General features: G+C 67.1%; 2 protein-coding genes across 4 annotated transcripts in view; one reads left to right on the top strand and one right to left on the bottom strand.

Moving 5' to 3' along the window:
* Positions 1–346: 346 nt before the first annotated feature.
* On the top strand, positions 347–3,651 carry GJD3 (gap junction protein delta 3). 2 transcript variants are annotated; one of them, XM_039516816.1, is made up of 2 exons: positions 347–596; positions 2,373–3,651. In XM_039516816.1, exon 2 carries the CDS (start codon positions 2,398–2,400, stop codon positions 3,265–3,267), a length of 870 nt encoding a protein of 289 aa, XP_039372750.1. In that variant the 5' UTR covers positions 347–596; positions 2,373–2,397; the 3' UTR covers positions 3,268–3,651. The 2 variants fall into 2 exon arrangements, with proteins under 2 accessions (XP_039372750.1, XP_039372749.1); XM_039516815.1 differs by lacking the exon at positions 347–596 and adding an exon at positions 1,146–1,259.
* A 3,955-nt stretch (positions 3,652–7,606) lies between these two features.
* Positions 7,607–24,614, bottom strand: part of RARA (retinoic acid receptor alpha) — a 49,026-nt gene continuing 32,018 nt past the window's right edge. Inside the window, exons 3-9 of one of the 2 annotated variants that reach the window (XM_039516901.1) lie at positions 16,045–16,193; positions 13,525–13,666; positions 11,159–11,319; positions 10,278–10,454; positions 9,542–9,746; positions 9,109–9,267; positions 7,607–8,632 (exon numbers count right to left, since the gene is read on the bottom strand). In XM_039516901.1, the coding sequence (XP_039372835.1) occupies positions 8,421–8,632; positions 9,109–9,267; positions 9,542–9,746; positions 10,278–10,454; positions 11,159–11,319; positions 13,525–13,666; positions 16,045–16,193 (1,205 nt within the window). In that variant the 3' untranslated portion in view covers positions 7,607–8,420. The remainder of the gene's footprint in view (positions 8,633–9,108; positions 9,268–9,541; positions 9,747–10,277; positions 10,455–11,158; positions 11,320–13,524; positions 13,667–16,044; positions 16,194–24,614) is intronic. The other variant, XM_039516902.1, reaches the window with a different exon arrangement.

The following is a 24,614-nucleotide window of genomic DNA, read 5'->3' as shown; positions in this document are numbered from 1 at the left end:
TTGGCTGGGGGAATCGGGGTGCTCTGGGCTGCCCCGCCCACGCCCCTGCAGACACCAGCCTGCCCGCGACCCCAGGGATCACTGGGGCCACAGCCACCGTGGGTGCGCCATGGGGCAGCTGGCGCCTGGCTGGGGATGCTCCCAAGGGCCACGCCCAAGCAGGGGCACGGAGCAGCCTGTGGGCTGGGGGCTCAGACCTGTACAGTGGCTCCCCCAGGCCCCCGTTGCCAGTGCCCCACTGCCCATGTCTGCAGACACCAGGCTGGCCGTGCTGGGCATGACAGTGGCCGTCCTGCCCCCAGGGACCCCGTGAGCCCTGCCAGGCTCTTCCAGGCAGGAAAGCGAAAGCAGCTGAAACGCCGGCGCGCAGCTGCAGCGCTGGGCGCGAACCCAGCACAGGCCAAGGTCCTGGGGCTTGGGTGCAGCCTTCCCACGGGGCAGGGGCCGGTCAAGGGCTTTTCTGAGCCAGCAGGACGCCTGGCTCAGCCCGGACACATCCTGGTGCCCCGCCCAGCGCCTCCAGGAGCTGGGCCTGCCAGGCGGTCAGTGAGGGGATGTGTGGGGCCAGCCTGGCTCCCGGCAGCAGCACCCAGCCGGTAAGGGGGCGCTGGCCCCGGGGGGGTCTGGGTGACAGGGAATCTGGGACATTGGGGGGCGGGGTGAGCGACCTGCCCAGGGGAGCCTGGCGAATGGGTTGATGGGGCCCTGGGGGGGGTCTGTCTCTGCCGTGGGTGCAGTCTGAGCCCCCCGCCCCACATGCACCTCCCTGTGCAGACCCAACCCCTCCCCCCCTCATCCTTAGCTCGGCCCTTGCCCCCCTGCTGCCTGCTTGGGGGGGGGGGAAGAAGAAACTGTCCATCCCTCTGCCCCCTCCATAGGCCTGGGGCATGGGGCCGGGGGAGGGGGCTGCCTGACGCTCCCCCCCCAGCGCTTGAGCAGCGGGCAGTGCTGCAGGGAGATGCTGCCAGGTGCCCACTGACCAGCTGTGGGGCTGCCCCGGGGGGGGGGGCGGGATTGGGGAGGGGGCTGGGGGCGGTTAGGCAGGAGCTGTGGGGCTGCCCCGGGGTGGGATTGGGGGAGGGGGCTGGGGCGGGATTAGGCAGGGGCTGTCCGGGTGCCCTGGGGGGGCTGCGCTGTCTCTTTAAGAGGCTCCAGGCGGAGCTGCGGGGAAAGTCCCGGGCCGGACGATGCGCGAGCCCCGGGCAGCCTGCGCCGAGCCGGGTCCGGGACGCGGCCCCTGCACGAGCCCCCGCCTGCAGGTACCGGCCGGGCTGGGGCTGGGGCGGGGGGGGGGAGGGGTGACTGCGCCCCCCAGGGGCCCTGGCCCCGACTCCCTGCCCGCAGCCAGCCCCTGGGACGGGCCGGGACAGGGTGAGTCCGGGGGGGGCTGCAACCCCCCCCTCAGCAGGGAGCCCCACGGCTGGCCCCACGCGTGACACATCCCCGCTCCGCTCCCCCCGTGACCTGGGGCCGCGCCCCAAAGCCCCCCTGGGGCAGGCTGGTCCCCCCCCCCCGGGTTGGAGGGACCGGCTGGGCACGGGGGGGTCCAGCCCCCGACGCCCGGGCATCAGTGACACCTGGGGTGAGTGGGCCACGAGCAAATCCTGGCCTGCGGGGGGGGGGGGGTCCCCGGGCCCCCAGCCCCCAACTCGCTGGACACCAGCAGGGTCCCCCCACCCCCATCAGAGCCTCTCAGCCAGGCCCCATGGGGTCAGGGCCTTTGCCGCTGGCCGGAACAGGACGCCCCAGGCCGGGGGCTCTAGCCCCCCTCCAGCCCCTTGGCTTTAAAAGGGGGCAGCCAGGCCAGCCTGTGCCCGAGCCCCCTGGGGCTGCCCTGCATGACCCCGGGCCCATCGCCAGCGCGGTGCCGGGCTCCCAGGCTGGTGCCCAGCAGCCGCAGGTCGAGCTTGGCTGCAGGTGGGTGCTGCACGCGGGGTGGCATCGCATGTGGGGAGCAGAGGCCTGACCCACCTGTGGGCTGGGACCTCGGTCTTTCAGCCCCTGGCCCCAAGCCCCTTCCTGGCCCCCTGCTGCCCTAGAGGAGCCCGTCCCAGCCTCCTCGTCCCACCTGCGCCCTGCACAGAGCTGGGCTCCTGCGTGGCCAGTGCACCGGCTCTGCGGCTGGCGGGGACATCTTGGGCCAGGTGCCACTGGGGGTCAGGTCGTGGGGGCAGCTCTCCGTCCGGGCAGCGAGGAGCCAGGGCGGGGGCCGGTCGCTGCAGCCCCACGGGTGAGAACGGCCCTGACCCTGGGCACACAAACCCCCGTGCCCGGCTAAGGGGGTCTGTGTCCAGTCCACGCTGTCCCCAGGTGGCCCCTGGGCGCCCAGAGCAGGGAGCAGGCGGCAGCTCTAACTGGTGCTGTTCCCCTAGAGCGGCCCTGGCCCTGGCCCCAGCCATGGGCGAGTGGAGCTTCCTGAGCTCGCTGCTGGACGCGGTGCAGGAGCACTCGCCCATGGTGGGCCGGTTCTGGCTGGTGGTGATGCTGATCTTCCGCATCCTCATCCTGGCCACGGTGGGCAGCGACGTCTTCGAGGACGAGCAGGAGGAGTTCGCCTGCAACACGCTGCAGCCGGGCTGCAAGCAGGTCTGCTACGACAAGGCCTTCCCCATCTCCCACTACCGCTTCTGGGTCTTCCACATCGTGGTGCTCTCGGCGCCCGCCCTGCTCTTCGTCATGTACGCCATGCACCAGAGCGGCAAGCTGCGCCAGGGCGAGGAGGGCGGCCCCGCGGGCCCGCCCCGGCTGCAGCCCAGCCAGCGCACCCACCACGTCCGCACCTTCTACCTGGTCAACGTGGCCCTGCGCATCCTGGCTGAGAGCAGCTTCCTGGTGGGGCAGTGGCTGCTGTACGGCTTCCACGTGGAGCCGCGCTTCACCTGCCAGCGCTCGCCCTGCCCCCACTACGTGGACTGCTTCGTGTCCCGGCCCACCGAGAAAACCATCTTCATCCTCTTCTACTTCGCGGTGGGCGTGGTCTCCACCCTGCTCAGCCTGGTGGAGCTGGCCCACCTGCTGGCCAAGGACAGGTGCCAGGGGACGGCGGCCAACAGGCCCCCGGCCGCCTCCTACGAGCAGCAGGAAAACTGGTCCAACCAGGCGCACGAGCAGTGCCAGCACTTCCTGCCCCAGGGCGATGGGGGCGCCAAGGGGGCGGCCTGCAGCGTCCCCAACCACTACGAGCCCTCGGCCCTGTTCCAGCCCCAAGCCCCCTCCAACGGCAGCAAGGCCTCCCAGGCCGCGGGCAGGGCCGATTTGGTCATCTAGGGCTCACGCTACGGCCCAGCTCCCATCTGTGCCAGTCACTGGGCCCTCCGCTTAGCAGGGCCGTCGCGGCAACACCAGTGACCTGAGTGGCCAGGGCCCGCGGTCCGTACCAGCCCCGTACAGCCTGGCAGAGAGCTGCCCTCCTGCCTTGGGCACAAAGCCCCTCATGCCACAGGCGGGCAGGGGGCTGAACTGGCAGGAAAGGAGCCGGCCAGGCTACAAGGGGCGACAGGGGTTCGAGCATTGGGCTGGCAGACGGGAGAGCTGGGGTCTCATTCCGGCTGGTGTAGGCGACCAGACGAGGGGCAATGAACTGGCCCAGCCCCTCTGCCTGCTGCTCAGCCGGGGGACAGGACTGTTCCTCAAGACAGGAAGCTGGGGGGGGGCAGGGGCGGGGGCTCTGGGGCCAGGCGAAACGGCATCGCCAATTTTTATACATTTGTGTGAATAAACAGAAGAAAACTTTATAATTAAACCCCCCCCAGCCCAACCCGTGATTTGCGAGCGAGATTGATGCCGTGGCGTGAGCCAAAGGGCGGCACAGTCCTGGGGGGGGCGGGGGGAGACAGGCTGCCCTGGGCTGGGCCATGTTGTCGCTTCGTTTTCACACTTCGATTGGGAGCAGGAGCTGAATTGAACCTGTCCCATCAGTGACACATTCCCTCTGCCCGAGCGCTCGGCGGTCCCACCATGGCAGAGCCGGGCAGGGCTTGCTGCCTGTCAGCAGAGCTCTGGCCCGGCCTGCAGCTCTCCTGGCCGTGGGGAGACGCCGGCAGCGCCCCGTGTTGGAGTTCCAGGCCGTCCCAGCGCGCCCTGCGGTAATGACTGTTCTGGCCACGCCGGGCATGTGGGTCCAGACGCCCGTGGGCTTAGCAGCGGTTCAGGGGCTGGGATGGCCGTGCGTGGGGGGAGCCTGGGGTCAGACGCCAGTCCTGCCCTGTGCAGGCTGGACATGGTGTGAGGGGGCCCAGGGACAGACTCGCAGGGGGCTGCGGGTCAGGATGTGCCAGGGTTCCCATCGATCGCTCGGGGCGTGGCTGGGGCCTGTGGCAGCCGTGGGCGCTGCAGTGAGGGCCTCACATTTTGGGAGGGCGAGTGGCTGTTGGGTTGCTGAGGGGGGCGGGGGGCTGGACTGGTGCCAGGTTCCCCTTGTCTCCTGTTTCCTGTTGCAGGAGGGTGGCACCACACCCAGAGGTTAATGGAAAAAAAGGTAAAAAAGAAAAACACCATCACCCCCCTCCCCTGCCAGATCCTGCGTCAGGCCCCCCCCCGTAACCCTCTGATGGCAGCACCACTGCCCAAGCCAGGACGCCTGGGTTCTGTTCCCTGCTCTGCCCATGACGCACCGTGGGGGAGGCTCTTGCTGTGCCTCAGTTTCCCCAGCTATAATGCTGCAGGTGCCTGGGCAAGGCTGTATTAATTAGGGCTGTCACACGATTAAAAAAATTAATCACAATTAATTGCACGATTAATGGCACTGTTAAACAAGACTAGAATACCACTTATTTAAAGATTTTTTGAATGTTTTCTACATTTTCAAATATATTGATTTCAATTACAACACCAAATACAAAGTGTACAGGCTCACTTTCTATTTATTTTTATTACAAATATTTGCACTGTAAAAAACAAAAAAATGTGTATTTCAATTCACCTAATACAAGGACTGTAGCGCAATCGCTTTATCCTGAAAGTTGAACTTACAAATGTTGAATTATGTACACAAAAAAAACCAAATAAAAAAAACCTGCCTTCAAAACCAGAACAATGTAAAACTTTAGAGCCTGCAAGTCCACTCAGTCCTACTTCTTGTTCAGCCAATCGCTCAGACAAATATGTTTGGTTACATTTGCAGGAGATAATGCTGCCTGCTTCTTGTTTACAATGTCACCTGAAAGTGAGAACAGGGGTTCCCATGGCACTGTTGTAGCTGGTGTTACAAGATATTTACATGCCAGATGTGCTAAAGATTCATATGTCCCTTCATGCTTCAACCACCATTCCAGGGGACATGCGTCCATGCTGATGACAGGTTCTGCTCGAGAAGACTCCAAAAGCAGTGCGGACTGCTGCATGTTAATTTTCATCATCTGAGTCAGATGCCACCAGCAGATGGTTGATTTTCTTTTTTGGTGGTTCAGGTTCTGTAGTTTCCGCATCGGAGTGTTGCTCTTTTAAGACGTCTCTCAGCATACTGCACACCTCGTCCCTCTCAGATTTTGGAAGGCACTTCAGATTCTTAAACCTGGAGTCAAGTGCTGTAGCTATTTTTAGAAATCTCACATTGGTAACTTCTTTGTGTTTTGTCAAATCTGCAGTGACAGTGTTCGTAAATCAGACGTGCAGGGTCATCATCCGAGACCCCTATACCATGAAATATAGGGGAGAATGTGGGTAAAACAGAGCAAGGGCCATACAGTTCTCCCCCAAGGAGTTCAGTCACAAATGTAATTAACGCATTGTTTTTTTTAACGAGCATCATCAGCATGGAAGCATGTCCTCTGGAATGGTGGCCGAAGCATGAAGGGGCATACGAATGTTTAGCATATCTGGCCCGTAAATACCTTGCAATGACAGCTACGAAAGTGCCATGCAAATCCCTGTTCTCACTTTCTGGGCACACTGTAAATAAGAAGAGGGCAGCATTATCTCCTGTAAATGTAAACAAACATTTCTGTCTTAGCAATTGGCTGAATAAGAAGTAGGACTGAGTAGACTTGTAGGCTCTGAAGTTTTACACTGTTCTGTTTTTGAGTGCAGTTATGTAACAAAAACCATCTACATTTGTAAGTTGCACTTTCAGGACAAAGATTGCACTGCAGCGCTTGTAGAGGTGAATTGAAAAATACTATTTCTTTGGTTTATCATTTTTACAGTGCAAATATTTGTAATAAAAACGACTAGAAAGGGAGCTCTGAACACTTCGTATTCGGTGTTGTAACAAATCGATACGTTTGAAAATGTAGAAAAGCATCCAAAAAATCTTTAATACATTTCAAGTGGTATTCTAGTAACAGGGCCATTAATCATGATTCGTTTTTTGAACCCCAGTTAATTTTTTGAGTTAAGCGCGTGAATTAACTGTGATTAAGCGACAGCCCTAGTATTAATGCGTCTGCCGGGGGGGGGTGGGGCGCTGCTCAGAGCCCAGGCAATGGGGGGGGGGGTCCCGGCAGCAGAGCAGCTCTGCTGCCCCCTGGTGCCCAGAGCCCAGAGCAGCAGGCCCATGGGGCCCAGGATGCTTTAATTTAATAAGCCACAACATTGAAAACGAGCAGCGCCCCCCCGTCCCCCCCCCGGGGCTGGACCTGCCCTCGCCTCAGCCAGCCTGGCCCCCAGCGCTGCCCATGACACGCCAGGGTGGGCATCAGGAGCTGGCTCAGGCAGGACCCGGCACCTGGGGGGGGTCGGAGCCTAGGGCTGCGCTTCCCCCAGCGGATCCCCTCGCCCCGAGCAGGGCCTGCCCATCCCGGGTGACCCAGCTGTGCCCCGTGCCCTCTGGCAGCCCAGCCAGTCTGCGCTTCGCCCGCAGGGGCTGGCCAATGCCCCCCATGCCCGGCTGACACGCATGGCTCAGAGTCCCCGGGCAGACACCGCAAGGGGAGGTGTGCGTGGCGGGGGAGGAGGCACCCTGCGGCCCCCCCAGCTAACAGGCTATAAACCCCATGCCTGGGCCTGGGCGAGCTGGGGGATGAGGTGGGGCCAGGGCAGCTGCAGACTAAAGCCACCTCCCGGCCTGGCCTGCCTGTCCCCCGAGGGTGCAGGCTCCAGCCCCATCTTCACCCCGGGCCCAGCCCTGATCATGGGGGGCAGGCCCAGGGCATTGGGGGGGGGTAACAGGGCGGCTGTGCCAATGCCAGGCTCAGCTCTGCCCCCCCGTGTATGACAAGAACAGGCCAAGCAGGTGAATGAGCAGCAGCCCCCAGGCAGAAACCCCCGGGCACTAAGCCCCCTGCCCCCCATAGCGCCACGCGCCAGCCTGTGCCCTCCAGCAGATTTGATCTGTGGAGGTCGCTGGCCCCGCCAGAGAAACACACTTCAAATCAAACAGCCCCCCCCTGCCCCCCGAGGCAGAGACTGACAGGCCGCGTCCAGCGCCCCCAACTGGATTCTGGAGGAAACAAGAACAGTTTACGTACACGGGGAGGGGAGGAATACCCCGGGGGGGGCAGGCCAGTGGCTGGCGGGGAATACCGGGGCAGCCCAGTTTTTCTTCCTCTTTCAACTTCTCCCCAGAGATTCCAAAGCCACAAAAATCTCAACAACAACAAAAAATTTTTAATAATAATAAATTGTGTGGACCCCTGTCCCCCCCCTGCCCCCTCCCCACCCCCACTTCACATCCAGAACCGGGACCCCCCCCTTGCCAACCGCAGCACGTCTCTAAAAACCCCTCCCGACTTTTACAAAGTTTTTAAAAGGTATTTATAGATATTTATAGCTATTTATAGATATATAATCTGGCTTTGTCTGGCTTTGCAATGAATCGGCCTCTGGTTCCTGGCGGGTGTTTCTGCTTTTACCTGACAAGCGAATTGGGTTGTTGTTGGTGTTGCTGGTGACGACAGGCGTGTGTGTGTGGGGGGGGCGGGGGGGAACGTGGTGGTGGGGGGGGTGCGCGTGACGGCCACAATCAGCTGATCGATTTTGCTCATGAAAATTTTAAAAAACAACTAACGTTTCCCAAACCGACCCTCTCCCCCAACCCCCCCGGAAACACTTGAAATGCAACTCAACCAAAAGACACTTCATCTTCACAGGGTGCAGCGCCCCCCAGCCGTGGGCCGGACCCCTGCGACAGCGCGCTGGGGGGGTGAGGGGGGGAGCGGGGCGCTGGTCTGCTCCAACCTGGGTACGAACATCAGTCGCTGGGGGGCTGGAAACCCAATGAGGGCTCAGTGCCCCCCGCAGAGCCAGGGGCCCCCTGGCAGTGCCCACGGGACCCACTTCTGATTCTCCGGCAGAGTCCGTCACAAGTCAGCAGGGAAGCCATGGCCACAGTGTGTGCTGGTACGGACAGGAACGGGGCCCGGAGGGGGGGGTGGCCCGCGGCAGCGTCACCTCCTCCCCCTCCTCCTCGGCTTGCCATGCAGCCCTCGGGCCTGGCAGCAAAGAGCAAGAACGGCGTCCTGGCGCCGGCGCCGGTCGCGGCGTCACGGCGAGTGGGTGGCCGGGCTGCTTCTGTTGGAGCTGGGCGACAGGCTGGGGCTGCAGCTGCCGGGGGGCGGCGCCAGGCTGCTCACGCGGGAAGCGCCCGGCTGCCCACCCAGCGTGTCCAGGCCCTCCGAGTTCTCCAGCATCTCCTGGATGAGGGGCGGCATGGAGCCGGGGATCTCCATCTTCAGCGTGATCACCCGCTCGGCGCCTGCGGGCAGACGGGGCGGGAGGGCTCAGCGCGGGGCAGACCTGGGAGCCACCCGGGCACTGCGGGCTGCCAGCGGGACACGGAGCTGGGCCCCTTCCAGGCTCCGCCAGGAACCCGGCCGGGCTCCGGGGGCGCAGGCCTGGGGCGGGCGCAGGGTGCACCGGGCGGAACTGCTTGGAGTCACCTCTCTGCACTCAGCCTGCGCCCCCCTCCCTCGGTCACACACACCTCGGGGGAGAAACCTGGCCCCACGGCCAAACTCCAGCCCAAATCAAAGCGCCCCACTGCCTGGGGGGAGGGAGCCGCCCCAGTGCCAGCACCTCATCACCCTGGGCTCTCGCCCCTCCCCTCTGCCCCTCTCCCCAGCCCCTCCCCTCCCACCCCCCTCCCCCACCCCCCCCCCTCGGCCCCCCCCCCTCCCCGCCACTCCGCCCCGCGCCCCCAGCCCCTCCCCTCCCGCCGGGCCGGGCTCTCACCCTTGGCGCTGATGCTGCGCAGGTCCGTGATCTTCATCAGCATCTTGGGGAACATGTGGGGCTTGTTGGGCCTCCTCTTCCTCACGTAGATCTTCAGCGCCTCCAGCAGCGGCTCCTGCAGCTTGTCCACCTTGTCGGCCTGCTCCAGGTCCTGGCGATCTGGGGGGGGCCGGGGGCCCAGCCATGAAGCCAGAGTTTAGTGCCCAGCTCCCCACCAGGGGGAGCTGTCGAGCAGGGCTCAGGGCTCCCCCGCCTAGCAGGGGGAGCTCGTTTGTTTGGGGGGGGGGGGGGGCGACCCATCTCCCCCCACCCCGCGGGGTTGTTACTGTAGGGTCATGTCAGGACACCGGAGAGTTCCAGCCTCAACCCCGATGGAGAGAGGGGGTAGGAGAGCCCTGCCCTGGGCACCCCCCCAGCGCCCCCCGGCTCTCACCCCCGCAGATGAGGCAGATGGCGCTGAGCAGCCCGGTCTCCGCGTCGTCCATCTCCAGCGGGAGCAGCTGGTTGGCGAAGGCGAAGACCAGGTCGGTGAGCGGCCCGAACCCGGCGTTGTGCATCTGGGTGCGGTTCAGCGTCAGCCCGTCCGAGAAGGTCATGGTGTCCTGCTCCGGCGTGTAGCGCGTGCAGATCCGCAGGATCTGGGGGGCAGAGCCGGGGTGAGTCCTGCGCCCTGCCCCCCGGCACTGCCCCCTACTGTCCCCCCGGGCCCTGCCCTCCAGCACTGCCCCCCAGTCCCCCGGCCCTGCTCCCCCCTGCCCTCCAGCACTGCCCCTCTGCCCCCACTGTCCCCTGCCCCCAGCACTGCCCCCTCTGCCCTCCAGCACCGCTCCCTCTGCCTCTGGCCCTGCCCCTGTCCCCGGCCCTACCCCAGCATTGCCCCCACTGTCCCCGGCCCTGCCCCCCGGCACCGTCCCCTCTGCCCCCCCTCCGAAAGCACTCTCCCCTAGCCCTGCCCCCTCACACCAACACCACTGTTCCTTGCCCCTCTGCCCCCAGCCCTGCTCCCCACTGCCCCCTGACACCAACCCCACCCCATGCTCCCTGGTCTGCCCCATCTGTGCCCCCCAGTGCCAAGAACCAGCCCTCCAGGGGACACTGCCCCCAGCTGGCCCGGCAGGGAACAACGCAGTGCCCAGGCTCAGTGGCGTGGGGGGAGCTGGGGGGCTCACCAGGATGTCCAGGCAGGCGGCCTTGAGCAGGGTGATCTGGTCAGCGATGGTGAGCGTGGTGAAGCCGGGCAGCTGCTTGGCGAACTCCACCGTCTTGATGATGCACTTGGTGGAGAGTTCACTGAACTTGTCCCACAGGTCGATGTCCAGCGAGACCCGCTGCTCCGAGCTGTTGTTCTGCAGGGACGCACCAGCCATGGTGAGCGGGAAGGGGAGGGCCAGGGGCCGGTTCCACCATCCCCTCCCCTCACAGGAGCCACATTTAAACCCCCCCCCCCCCCCCCGGCATGAACAGCCCTCCGCCCTCGCGGCCCCTCCCAATCGGTACTTAACTAAAGATGCAGGGGGCCCACTGTACAGCTGGGGAAACTGAGGCACAGGGTGGGGAAGCAAGTTGTCCAAGGGCATGACGCGAATCAGGGACAGAGATGGGGACAGAACCCAGGAGTCCTGGCTCCCAGCCCCCTGCTCTAACCACTCCACCCCACTCCCCTCCAGAGCTGGGGAGAGAACAGAGGAGTCCTGGCTCCCAGCCCCCTGCACTAACCACTCCACCCCACTCCCCTCCAGAGCTGGGGAGAGAACCCAGGAGTCCTGGCTCCCAGCCCCCTGCTCTAACCACTAGACCCTGCTCCCCTCCCAGAGCTGGGGAGAGAACCCAGGAGTCCTGGATCCCAGCCCCTGCACTAACCAGTACACCGCACAGCGTGGAGCGAATGAGGCACTAGCAGGGACGTAAGGGGACATAGGGCAGCTGGGGGAGTGAAGGTTCCTAGATGCAGCTCCAGCCCCACTTCTGCTCACCCTAATCCTGATCCCACCCGGTGCCTGGTGGCAGCGTTTCCCGGAGGTCGGGGCGCTGGGCCGGGCCGGGCACTCACCGTAGTGTATTTGCCGAGCTGGCAGAGGGCGGGGAAGGTCTCCTGGTGGGCTTTGCGCACTTTCTCAATGAGATCCTCCACCTCGGGCGTGAGGATGTAGCTCTCCGAACACTCCTGCTTCGGCGCCTCCTTCTTCTTCTTGTTCCTGTCGTTCCGGACGGCTGGGGGGAGAGGGCAGGCGGGTGAGCGGGCCGGCCCCACCGCCCCTCGGCGCACCCCCCTTCTAACTGCCACGACGGGTGGGGTCACACCCTGGGCCCCCTCAGCTCCGAGAGCTCAGCGATCACAGACTGCGGCAGGCACCGGGCGCAGCCCCTCGGGGCGTCGGTATCAGCAGCCCCCGTAGCGTGGGGATCGGGGCCGGGAGAGAAGCCGGCTCGCCAGGCTCCGGAGCAGGGCGGGAATGACACGGACCAAGCTATCGGCTCAACCTCAGCCCAGCCCCACGCACCCCAGCGCAGCACGTCTCCTGCGAGAGGGGAATGCGGATCCTGGAGGCAGAGCGGCCCTGCTGGGCCGAGCCAGGGGGCTGTATGGGGTGCGGGGAGCCCTGCTGCTCTGTGTCTGGTGAGGACCAACAGCAGCCGCTGCCGTAATTCCGCAGACCTGGCCAGGATCAGGGCCCCGCTGTGCCAGGCGCTTTGCACAGGCCAGGATCGGGGCCCCACTGCGCTGCCCCACAGCAAGACACAGGCTGTGCCCCAGGAGCCCCCAGGCTGCACAGATGCAGGCCCAGTGACCAGCCCCACAGAGCAAGTGGCAGAGGCAGGAATTGAACCAGATTCCCCCAGTCGGATGCCCTAACCACTAAGCCAGCCTGCCCCTGCCCTGCAAGGAACAGACCCAATCTCCTCCCCTGGGGGCGGGGCGAGCACGGCTAGGGGTGGGGTGAGTGGGGTGGGGCGAGCGGGGGAGCTGGAGGAGCAGGGGAGCTGGGGGGCGGGGGTGGGGCGAACTGGGGGCACTGTAGTGAGCTGGAGGGTGGAGTTAGCGGGGGAGCAGAGGAAGCTGGGGGGCAGGGGGAGCTGGGAGACGGAGGGGCCCGCGGCCTCAGGAGGTCGGCGCGGCCCAGCTGACAAATGGCAGCGAAGCCAGAAGCCGCGCACACGGCTCTGTAAAACGGCGCGGGGGCAGCAGCAGGCGACAGGCCATCGCTCAGGCCGGGGCCGGGCGCCGAGGAGGGGGGGGGCTGCAGGACTCACTCACGTCTGCTCTGCAAACCCAGTGCCGTGGCGAGGAGCGGAAGGGGGGGATAATTCGGGAAGGGAACATTGCAGCTGTGACCCGGCGTTCATCCTCCGCCCAGCGCCCGCCCCAGAGCCAGCCGCACCGAGGCCCCGGCTCCGTGACACCCGCTGCAGCCGGCGGCTGGTGCCCCGGGGGGGGCAGGCTGGGAAGGGCGGGGCCCCCACCTCCCCGCACCCCAGGCCTGCTCAGGCGGCAGATGGGGCAGGAGCCTGGATTCTCCTGGCGGGCCCCACGGGGCGGGGGCGGGGCCAGACAGCTGCACCCCCTTTGCTCTCGGCAGAGCGGGCGGGTTTACAGGCGGGCGCCATGACAACTGGCATGCAGACGCCAGGAGGCCCCTGTCAGCGTCATTTATCTCTGACATCATCAATCACGGGTTGCCGGGGCAACGGCCTGGATCCAGAAGGAAGAGGGGGGCCCAGCTCCTCGGCCTGACTGGAACCCCCCCACCCCGGCTCTGGGGGCGTTACCAGTGCCCCCTCCCCCCCCCCCGGCCGGCTCGGCGACTCCCACGTCACCCTGCTCCCTGCCCCCACCCGGGAGCCCCCCAAGTGGGATTTCAGACCCGCGTCCAGGGAATTGACTCCCGGGAAAGGAGCTGGGGGGGGGGCTCAGCACAGTGCCCGGGGGCATGTCTGCACCCGCCCCCCCAGTGCCAGCCTGCCCTCTCATGCCATGCCCCTCCCCCGGGGCATAGCCCCCCAGCCTGCCCCCATACCATAACCCCAGGGCATAGCCCCCAGCCTGCCCCGGGGCCATAACCCCAGCCCTCCGGGGCATAACCCCAGCCTGCCCCTGGGGCCATAACCCTGCCCCAGGGCATAGCCCCCAGCCTGCCCCCGGGCCATAACCCCAGCCCCGCGGCATAGCCCCCCAGCCTGCCCCCCCGGGGCCAGAACCCCCAGCCCCTGGGCATAACCCCAGCCTGCCCCCGGGGCCATAACCCCCCAGCCCCCCCGGGGCATAACCCCCCAGCCTGCCCCCCCCCGGGGCCATAACCCTGCCCCCGGGCATAACCCCAGCCTGCCCCCATGCCATAGCCCCTCCCCCCGGGCATAGCCCCCCAGCCTGCCCCCCCCATGCCATAGCCCCGCCCCCAGCCCCCGCGGGGCACTCACACTCCTTGGACATGCCCACGTCGAAGCACTTCTGCAGGCGGCAGTACTGGCACCGGTTCCGCGTCACCTTGTTGATGATGCAGCTCTTGTCGCGGTGGCAGGTGTAGACCATGTTCTTCTGGATGCTCCGGCGGAAGAAGCCCTGGAAGAGCCGGTCACAGCCCCAGTGAGCGACGGGGGGAGCAGCCGGGGCACCAGCCCCCCCGCCGCAGGGCACTAGTGTTACAATAGTGCCCGGGGGGAGGGGCCCAGCCGGGACGCTCTGGGGAGAAGCAGCACAGACGGACTCTGGGGGGTTCCCGTGCAGAGCTGGGGGGGGCCATGGGGACTCCCCATCTCATGGGTTTAGCTTTAATTACAATTAAAAAGGCATTTCCCTCCCCCCCCCCCGTGCAGACCCAGCAGCTCCCCCTGCTGGCTGCGCGGCTGCACTTCACCCAGCAGCTTGGGAATAAAGCCAGACAGGGTTAGAGCTTCCTGGGGCAAAGGAGCCCGGAGCCGGGACTGGTGGAGAGACTGGAACCAGGTGTGCAGCCCACAGACCCCGTGACCGAGATCGGGGCCCCGCCGGGCCGGGCGCTGCCCAGACCCCGTGACCGAGATCGGGGCCCCGCCGAGCCGGGCGCTGCCCAGACCCCATAACCGAGATCAGGGCCCTGCCGCGCCGGGCGCCGCCCAGACCCTGTGACCAAGATCGGGGCCCCGCCGAGCCGGGCGCTGCCCAGACCCCATAACCGAGATCAGGGCCCTGCCGCGCCGGGCGCCGCCCAGACCCTGTGACCAAGATCGGGGCCCCGCCGGGCCAGGCACCGCCCAGACCCCGTGACCAAGATCAGGGCCCCACCGGGCCGGGCGCTGCCCAGACCCCGACCGAGATCATGGCCCCGCCGCGCCGGGCGCCGCCCAGACCCCATAACCAAGATCGGGGCTCCGCCGGGCCAGGCACCGCCCAGACCCCGTGACCGAGATCAGGGCCCCGTCGTGCCGGGCGCCGCCCAGACCCCGTGACCGAGATCGGGACCCCGTCGTGCCGGGCGCTGCCCAGACTCCGGCCAAGATTGGGGCCCCACTGCGCCGGGTGCCGCCCAGACCCCAGCCGAGATCAGGGCTTGCTATCCAGAGGAGAAGCACCCCAGGCAGAAAATGGAAAGAGCGTCACCAGCTTTTCACAGACGGGGAAACTGAGGCACACAGCATCTGTGGCAGAGCTGGGAATTGACCCCCCCAGCCCCAGCCCTACATAGACCTGGGCCCCAAGGCCCCCCTTCCTCTCCAGGAGTGAAGAGGAGAGCCAGGCCGGCGGGGATGGGCCCCGAAGCCAGAGCCCAGCGGAGGGGAGCTTGGCCGTGGACGCTGGAGCCAGGAGACGTGAGAGACGCTGCAGCCAGACGCTCCTCCTCCCCCGCCCCCGGGCTGGCCCCGGCCCAGCCGCTGCTGGAATGTAAATCAGACGTGCTGAAGGATGCAAAGCAGCTGAGCGCGGAGCCCCGCACATCCGCCGAGGGAGGGATGAGCTCCCAGCTCCCCCGCGCCCCCCGCCCGCCATGCAGCCCCCAGCCCGGGGGGGTTGAGACACACCGGGACTCGGGGGGGGGGGGGGTTAACCGTCTGCGCTTGAGGGCACACGAGAGCAGGGGGCTGCGTGTGCGCAACACAATCCGGTGCCCTTCACCCCGACCCCTACGCGGAGGCGGTGACGCCAGCTGAACACGGCCAGAGCCAGCAGCCGTTGCACTATTTAGTGCTAATCCCCAGGCAGAGCCGGGCTAAGCTCCGCACGGCTCGCTGAGCCGCGAGGCTGGGGCAGGGGGCGCTGAGCCGCGAGGCTGGGGCAGGGGGCGCTGAGCCGCGAGGCTGGGGCAGGGCCCCAGTGCAGATCATGACATGCCGGGTCCACCCAGCCCAGCCCCATTGCAGGGCTGTAAGGGGGGGGGGGGGTGTCTAGTGGTTAATACAAGGAACAGGGAGCCAGAACTCTGGGGTTCTATTCCTAGTGCAGACACACTTGGGATGGGACTTCACGTCTGCCCGTGCCTCAGTTTCCCCCTTGTCCAAGGAATGGTTTACGCTGCCCTCCAGCCTCAGGGCTGAACAGTCAGCAAAGCCCCCGGCCTGGAGGGTGCTGCCCAGCTGGGACGGGAGAGGGCCCCCCCTGCCCTGGCCGTCCAGCAGGGGGCGCTGCGGCTCTGCACCCCAGGCTGGGTAAATACAGAGCAGGCCAAGCCAGGGCAGACGCCCGGCGCCCCCTGGGGGCTGGGCTAGGAACAGGGGCCCTGCTTTACAGGCAGGGAAAGAGACTTCGAGGGCCAGGTTAGAGCGTGCGGGTTCCCGGGACACGCAGAGGAGTGAGCACGTGGGGGCCTGTCAGCAGCTGCTTCGAGGCGAAGTGACCCAGGGCAGGAGCGAGGGCGCAACTGGAACCCAGGACGCCTCGTCCCTTGTCTGAACCAGACCTGGGGTCACCCCCTGGGGGCTGTAACCACGTCGGCCCCCCAGCTCTGCCCCCCAAGCTCCACTCACCTTGCAGCCCTCGCAGGCGCTCACCCCATAGTGGTAGCCCGAGGATTTGTCCTGGCACACAAAGCAGGGCTTGTAGATGCGGGGCAGCGGGGGCGGCGACGGGGGGCTGGGGACGATCTCCTCGGAGCTGGTGCTCTGCGTCTCGATGGCTGGGGGAAGAAAAAGAGACAGGCTCAGGGGTCTGGCCGCTGCGTTTGGAGAGACCCGTCCATCACCTGGGGGATGAGGCAATGGTGCTGCCCTGGCCATGGGCCTGCCAGACCCCCCCCCATTCTGTGTGGGGTACCACAAGGGCTGGCACCAGCGTGTCCACGGGGACGTCGCCAGCTCTGCCCTGGCAGCCCCCCACCAATCCACAGGAGCAGGGGGAGCCCCAGGAGCACCCCAGCCCCCTGCCCACTTTTGCACAGCAACACCACTGCCCCCAACAAGGGCCTGCACCCCGACTTTGCATCACCCCACACAGCGGCCAGCTGGGCCCCGCCGCAGAGCTGGGTGAGCCGAGCACCCTCCGGGGCCCCTCCCCCAGCACAGATCCTGGCAGGGTGCCCCACGGCACAGCCAGGGTGGACGCTACGGCCTGTGGGACTGGCACTGCCCTAGGTGGGCTGGGCTTTTCTAGTGTTCTCTCCCTGCCGGACTAACGCCAGCCCACGGCCCTGCCCCAGCGGTGCCCAGCCCCACGGGCCCCGTCACCATGGTATCAGAGCGGCTCCCTCTGCTCTGCCCAGACACGCACAGGGAACCCTCCCCCCAGTGCCAGCGACATACAGGAATTTCCCCGTGCTCCGTCCCCTGCACGCCTGGCCTCTCCGGGGCTGCAATCCCGGCAGCAGGGTCCCGCCCCGCGGGGCAGACGGGGAGGCCTCTGGCCCCTTCCTGCAGATGAGCCCCCAGGAAGCTCTGGAGCCCGCCAGCCCTTGAGCACGGGGACGGTGGGAGGCGGGTTCCCAGCCTGGCAGATGCAACGTGACGTTTCCAGGCCATCGAGGGAGCCGTGGGACTGAGTCAGACACGGTGCAGCCCAGGAGCTGATCAGCTTTCGTGAAAGCTTCTGCCCAAATCAATCGGTTGGTGCCACCGGACTCCTCGCTGTTTTAGTGGATACAGACTGACACGGCTCCCCCGCTGCTTGGCACCACGCAAGGCACACTGCACGCTGCATGCACACGCTGGCACGTGGACAGACACATGGACACGCTGCACACACAGAGGTCGGATGGGGAAACTGAGGCACGGGAGGTACAGTGACTCACAGTCCACAGGTAGTCGCTCCCCATGGCGCACGCAGCGCCCCCGGGCCCGGCTCTTACCCACCGACAGGCCTGCGCTGGGCCCATCCCTAGCAGCTCAGTCACGGAACCACAGTCCCCCAACCCGCCACAGAGCCACGGAAACGGCATCCCAGACACCCCCTGCCCGGCCGACGGGGCTTAGCGAGGAACGCGGACCAGGCCCCACTCCCCGAAGGCAGGGGCTGGCGAGGCCTCGCTCAGCACTGGCAGGCGAACGGGGACGTCGTTGGGCTCCCTGGAGTCAGAGCGGCATAGCTGTGCCCATGCCAGGCCCTGAGCTCACCCTGCCTGCGAGTGGCAATACGGTGCCTATGACACACGGTGGGGCAAGTCCCATTCCAGCCCGTAGAGGGCAGCGGCGTGCAACCCCTCCCACCCAGCATCCTGCAATGCCCCCTCCCTGGGGGTGCTAGCGCTGGGGGGGGGAGGGGGAGGCCCAGCAATACCCTAACCCCACCTGCTCCTCGCGGGCACCGGGCCAGGAAGGGGTTAAGGCGGCGGCGGCAGCTGCTGCTCAGGATGTGGAGCCAAGTGAACCAGTCAAACAGGATATGAAGGGCCTGGCCCCTCGGGGTTAACACACCAACCCCCCCCCTCCAGGTCTCCTCAGCGCCAGGGAACAAGGGGCCCTGCCTGCCGCACGTGCGGGGATCAGACAGCGAAGAGCAACAGGGCACCTGGGCGCTGCCAGCCCCTTCCAGACGGGCCCCAGCCACCGCACAGCAGGGGAGCCCGGACTCCTGGGTTCTGTCCTTGCGGTGCGACAGGCCAGGGGCAGGGCTCCCATTCCCGCCCCCAGGGGCACGGGGCATCTCTCACGTGTATTCGCACGGACTCTGCCCCCTGTGCATGCCTGGCACTCCCCTGCGGGCAGAGCACAACCCTGCCTAGGCAGTGGCGCCATCACAGGGCCAGCTGCTGCCGCTGCAGGTGGGCACCAGGCACAGCAGGGCTAAGGGGACAGGACCGAGGGGTGGGGCACCGCCGGGGGGTCATTCGGGGTGCAGCCGGGAGGGTTACATGGCACCTGCTCCCTGCAGGGGGCTGCGGAGAGACCCCCCCCAGAGCGCGGCTGTCTGGGGAACGCCCCAGGGACAGGCGCCGGTGCTGGACGGGCACGTCCCAGGCCCCCCCCAGCTCAGAGCCCCGGGGAAGCCCCGGGTAACAACGCGGGATCTGTTCCCGTCAAAGGCCGGCCTGGCCCAGGCAGCTGCTTCTCCTGCTGCTAACGGAGGAGGCTGCGCTAACTCTGCACCGTGCCCCTGGGCGAGGGGGCCCAGCTCGGGGCGGGCACGTGGGCAAACACAGGGCCTGTGCTACGGGCGAGCACTGCCAGGCCGAGGGGAGGGGAAGATTCCCTGTGGGCCAGGGGCTCCCCTAGCTACACTGGCAAGGTGGGGACCCCAGAGCCCCCCGAAGGGGGCTGGGGCTCATACCAACAGCTGCAAGGGCACATCCTCATTGGCTGCACACGGGCAGTGCCAGGGCCTCTCTGGCAGAGGCAGGATCCCTGGCCTGAGGACCACCCACCCCCAGGCCACAGCCCCAGGAGGCTGGGCCAGGTGCCCCGTGGCCCAGCGGGCCACCAATGTAGCCAGTGGCCAGAGCAGCCAGGCTGGCAGCCAGGACGCCTGGGGTTGCCCAGGGGCAAGGGGCTGCGAGCACTAGGCTGGCTGAAGAGCTGCTGACACTGTTTCTGGGGGAGGCAGGGGCCAGAGAGCAGCAAAACAAGCAGCCCCTCGCCAGCTCCCGGTGCCCCCCAGGGTCCCCAGCCCTCGCGGCTGCAGGGACAGGGGCTCCCCGAGGGGGCGCAGGTGCTGGGAGAGAGCACGGCCTAGTGGGTGGAGCAAGGGCTGGGAGTCCAGGCCCGGCCCTGCCAGGTGGTGCAATAGCTTCGGAGAAGCAGTGTTTGGGCCTCAGTTTCCCTCTCTACAAAGCAAAGAGAGCGCGGGTCACAGAGCCCCAGCCCAGGGTAAAAGTGCCCAGATAACTGCCAGAGGCCCAGCCAGGCCCCGCGAGCCCCCTGCCCTGAGCAAGCCGCCCTGTGGCCCCAGGGGTCCTCCACCTCCCCCCACCCACACCGGGGTGCAAAGCCAGGCTGCAGTTCCTGGCTGGCATGGGGGGGGGTCTGACCTGGACGAGCTCACAAGCTGGACAAACCAGGAAGATCTTGACGACAGCCGGGGACAGGCCGGGGAGCAGGGGGCTGCGGGTGGAGCGGGGAACACGGGGCTGCAGGCGAAGGGGGGAGCAGGGGGGGCTGCGGGCGATGGGGGGGAACAGGAGGAAGCAGGGGGCTGCGGACGGAGGGGAGCAGGGGGCTGTGGGCAATGGGGGCAGGGGCTGCGGGCAGAGGGGCAGGGGTGATGGGGCAGGGGCTGCGGGTGATGGGGAGCAGGGAAGCAGGGGCTGCGGGCGGAGGGGGAGCAGGGGAAGCAGGGGCTGTGGGCAATGGGGGCAGGGGCTGCGGGCGGAGGGGGCAGGGGAAGCGGGGCTGCGGGCGATGGGGGCAGGGGCTGCAGATGGAGGGGAGCAGGGGGGCTGCGGAGGAGACTCCAAAGGGCACGTGACCAAGGCGCCGGCGGCAGCGGCACAAAGGGGCCATTGTCGGGTTAGCTTCTGCCAAGAGCCACATTCTTGACAATAGACAGGCCAGCCGGGGGGGGGGGCCGGGGGGGGATCCTTCCCCGTCGGCTCCCCCAGCCATTCCTCGCATGCCGGGCGTGGGGGGCTCGCGTTCCAGCAGCCACGGGGAGGGGTCCATACACACGGGGCCCAGGATGCACGCGGGGGGGAGGTTGACAGGCATGTGGGGAGGACGGGGGGTGGCGCTGGCGAGCGAGGCAGCAGCCCCGGGGCCTGGCACCCACGGAGGAGGAGCGGGGCAGGGCAGGGCACGGCTGGCACCGCGGGCTCTGGGCAGACTCGCGCCGTTTCCCTGCCCAGCCCCTCCCCGTCAGCCGGGCCCGGCCCGGGAAACAGGAGCTTGGCCCCACCCCGCTCAGGGCCGAGGGGCCCAGGCGGCCCCAGCAGACAGCTGCCCGGGCAGCGTACCCGCTCCTCCCCCGCCATGGGGCAGCGTGGACCTGCCCCCGAGCCGGGACAGAACCCAGGAGTCCTGCGCCCGCCCCGCCCCTGCTGTCTGAGAACAGCCCCGGGGGTGTCCAGCTGGAGTGACTCCGCTGCCCCCCGCGGGTTACGCTGGGGAAGGGAGCGTCGAGGATGGGCCGGCCCAGTGCCCAGCACCCCCGCTGCCCACAGCGCCCCTCGAGCGCCAGGAGTGAGACGGGCCGGGGGCTGGGCAGCGCTGCGGGGGGGGGGGGGTAGGGAGCCACACTGGGCACCAGGTGCTGACAGACTTGGTCCGGTGGGACGGGCCCGGCCCCGTGCCCTGGCTCGGGCACCTGGCTGGAGATACGGGCGAGGTTCCGTCTACACCCCACAAGGGAACAGAGCTGTAACCAAGCTAGGGGTCTCAGTGGGGCTGACGGTCTCCGATTCCCAACCCTCCCCGCCCCCGCCAGCAGCTGCCCTCCAAGCAGGGGTTTAAATCCACACAACTGGCCACACGAACAGGCGCAGACACCCCCTGGGCCCGGGACGTCCAACATCCAGCCACACGCACTGCAGCCCCCTGCCCCCCCACGTCCAGCTCCATCACGGGGGGGCAGGGACGGGGACCTGACCCACACTGCTCTGCAGGCCACACAGTCACCTGCCCCCCGGCTTTCGCTGCAGCCGATGCCAACTGCTCCCCAGCCCCAATTCAAACTCAGCCCTGCCCTCACCCCACCCCCATCCACCCTGCCCGCATTCCAGCCCAGCGCCACAGCCCCCGGGGGACAGTGCCCAGGGCTTCCCAGGATGGGTCTTGGCTGCGGGGCCAAGAGGCAGGGCGGGGGGCAGGAGACGCTGGCATCAGTGACAAGCGCCGCACAGAACGTGCCATGCACCAATCCCCGGCAGGCGCAGGATGAATCACCAGGCGCTGCCACTCCAGGAGTGGAGCCAGACGGGCACCAGCCGGCCGGGGTCTACCAACCTCCGCGTGGAGAGCGGCACTTCCCCAGCGTGGGTCAGAGCCTGTGCCACACGCCGCTGAGAGAGAGAGACAGAGACCCTGCACACACACGCATGTACCCTGCCCCTGGCACACGTGCGCACACACACTCTGAAGGGACCCTGGCAGCCGTGAGCACCGAGGGCGGCTGGCACGAGGCTGGCGCAGAGAGATCTGACCTCCACCCCCAGCACTGGGTGGGTGGACATGGCGCCAGCACTGGCCTCCTGCCCCCCCACCAGACAACATTGCACGGAGCAGACAGTTCCTCCCCCCACGTCCTGCTCATGCCAACGTGATGGCAGCAGCCCCCCAGACTGGACCCCTGGGGCGCATCTCCCCGGGGGGGGGATGTTAAGAGATGGGGGGTGCAGGACGCTGCCAGGGGAAAGCTGCCCACCCCAGCCTGGTCCCCGGGCAGGTCCCCTGCTCACAGCCCAGGCCCCAGCCCAGGCACAGCCTGGTTCCAGGTTCCCCAACGTGCCCTTAGGGCAGGAGGTTTTGGCGACACAGACACAGACCCAGGGCGCTGGACCAGTCAGGGGTCGGGGGGACCTGGTCAGCCCCCCCCACCCCATGCACCATGTTCCTCAAGCCAACTTCAGCCCCTGCCACCCGCACCAAGCTCCAACGTGCCCGGCAGGGGGCCCCCCACTGCTCTAGCTTGGTCACGCATGGGGCACCGAGTGAGGGGCCCTCAGCTGGCACCAGACGCCAGCTGCTGCCAGATGTGGTCTATGAGAGCACATACCACGGCTGTGCCAGGCTCACGCCATCTCACCAGGCAACACTGGCACCTGCCTGGCACAGAGACCTTGCAAGGCAAAGCGGGCGCGTCCCTTCCTTCGCGGGGGCCCCTGCCTGATCCCAGGAGGGTGGAAAGCCGGGCAGCCTGCCCCTCCCCCACAAGAGCTCTGCGCGCGTGGGGCCAGGGCTGGCATCGGAGAGCAGCACCCCCCCCCCGAGGTGCCCTGGGGCAGCTGCTCTGGGAGGGAGGGGCTGGTGCGTGAAGTAGCCCCTGGGGGCGGAGGGAGCGGGAATTGGGGGGGGGGCGTACAGGAGGGGCCCCACGAGAGGGGCCGGTACAAAGGTGCCAGGAGGGGGGCAGCATCTAGAACCCAGGAGTCCTGACTCTCAGCCCCCCCCCCCCGAGTAAGCGGGGAAGCAGCAGAACCCAGCTGCAAGCCAGATGCTGCAGCTCAGAGCTTCTCCGGGCAAACAGGATTTAAAAGCTCCCCCCCCCCCCCTTCCTCCCACGGCCCTGGCTCTATTTTCACTCCACATGGGTTTGCTTTTCCTGAGTCGCTGCACAGGAAATCCAGCGAGACACGCCCCAGACAGCGCCCGGCTGCCCAGCCCCCAGGCAGCGCCACGGCCCTGCGGAGAGAATACCCGGGCTGCCGGCTCCGCCCAACCAGGGAGCCCCCCCGGGGGGGGGGGGAACCAGGCTCCCAGGCAGCGGGCCGGCCAGCATTCCAGAGGGAATGGGGAGAGGACCCAGGAGTCCTGGCTCCCAGCCGCCCCCTCCCCCTCCCCGAGCTGGGGAGAGAACCCAGGAGTCCTGGCTCCCAGACACTCCCCCGCTCTAACCCACCAGACCCCCCTGCCCCTCCCAGAGCTGGGGAGAGAACCCAGGAGTCCTGGCTCCCAGCCCTCCCTGCTCTAACCCCCCAGACCCCCCGCCCCCTCCCAGAGCTCGGGAGAGAACCCAGGAGTCCTGGCTTCCAGCCCTCCCTGCTCTAACCCACCAGACCCTCCGCCCCCTCCCAGAGCCGGGGAGAGAACCCAGGAGTCCTGGCTCCCAGCCTTCCCACTCAAAGCAAGAGACAAACGCTCCCTGCCAACGTCATCCTGCGCTAACCCCCAGATGCTCCATCACCCGACCCACCCTGCAGCTCTGCTCCCACCACAGCCCCCGGCCGGCCCACGCGAGCACCCCCCACGCCAAGGAGGGTGCATCTGAGCCATCTGTCCTGGCGGCGGGGGGGGGGGCACATCATCTAGGGCAGCCTCAAACCCCATGACTGTAAGGGAGGGTAGCATCAGCCCCCCCTTTCGCATGCCCCCCCCCCAGGCCTTGCCATGGACAGAGCCTGTGAGCTCTGCCAGCGCTCTCCTGCCCTGAATCGCTGAGTGGCTGGAGGAGGGCGGCCCCTGGGCAAACAGAGCCGCAGCCCCACAGCCCACGCCCAGCGCAGACCCAGGCTGGCCCACTGGGCAGGGGGACCCCCCGAGAGACCCTGGGAGCCTGAACCAGGGCGGGGAGATCAGCATCCTCCCGCCGTGCTGCCCCCCCCCCCCAGGCGGGGGAGCCTGGCACTCCCTGCCCAGCCGAGCCGTGGGGGGCCCCGTACAGCAGCGCCCTGCTAAGGGGGCGCTGCCCGAGCCGGGTGCCCTCGGGTTCCCCCGCCCGCAAAGGGAGAAAGGTCTGAACTCACCGGGTGCCCCCGACCCCATCTGCCCGCGTCCCGCCTGCCTGCCCAGCGCCGCCCGAGTGCCGCAGCGCCGGGGGCTGGCTGCGGCAGAGCCAGCCGGGGTGGGGGCGACGGAGCACGGCTAATGTGAGGAGACTGCGGGGCCGTCCCCGCGCCCGCCCGCCACGCTGCCCAGGAAAGCGTCGCCCCCGCCCCGCGCTGGCTGTCGGGAGCAGCGAGTGTCCCCCTCCCCCCCAACACACGCAGCACCCCATAGGAGACCATGGGGGGGGGCTGCCTGCCCCCCCGCCAGGCTGAGGCTCAGCTGGGCAGAGATGGACGCAGCTCAGCTGGAGAGCAGGGGGCAGGGCCCTTGGCAAGGTGAACGCAGGCTCTGAGGAGTGGGGCCAGGGGGGCCGGGAGTCAGGACCCCTGGGTTCCATTCTTGGCTTGGATGCTGGGGAGCAGCAACAGCAGACAGGTCACGTGACCTCTGCAGACAGGTCACGTGACCTCTCTGTGCCACAGTCGGTAACACAGCGATTCCCTGGGAACAGAGCTCCCAGGTCGCCCTCTCCAGCCCCATCACCCCCAAAGGGAGGGTCCCCAGCTCCCTGGCTAGAGAGAACCAGAGTCACCCCGCCGGAGAGGGAAACTGAGGCACAGAAAGAGGCAGTGACTTGCCCTCAGTCACACAGCGGGTCAGTGGCACAGCCAGGGATAGAGCCCAGCTGGTCCACCCCACTGCTCTAACCACTAGCCCACGCAGCCTGCCACAAATAACCATCCCCAGGGCTGGCC

Source organism: Mauremys reevesii, linkage group 27 (genome assembly GCF_016161935.1).
Source record: "Mauremys reevesii isolate NIE-2019 linkage group 27, ASM1616193v1, whole genome shotgun sequence".
Lineage (NCBI taxonomy): Eukaryota > Metazoa > Chordata > Testudines > Geoemydidae > Mauremys > Mauremys reevesii.
Note: the sequence above shows the minus strand (reverse complement) of the source record. Positions and strands in the feature narration are given on the sequence as shown.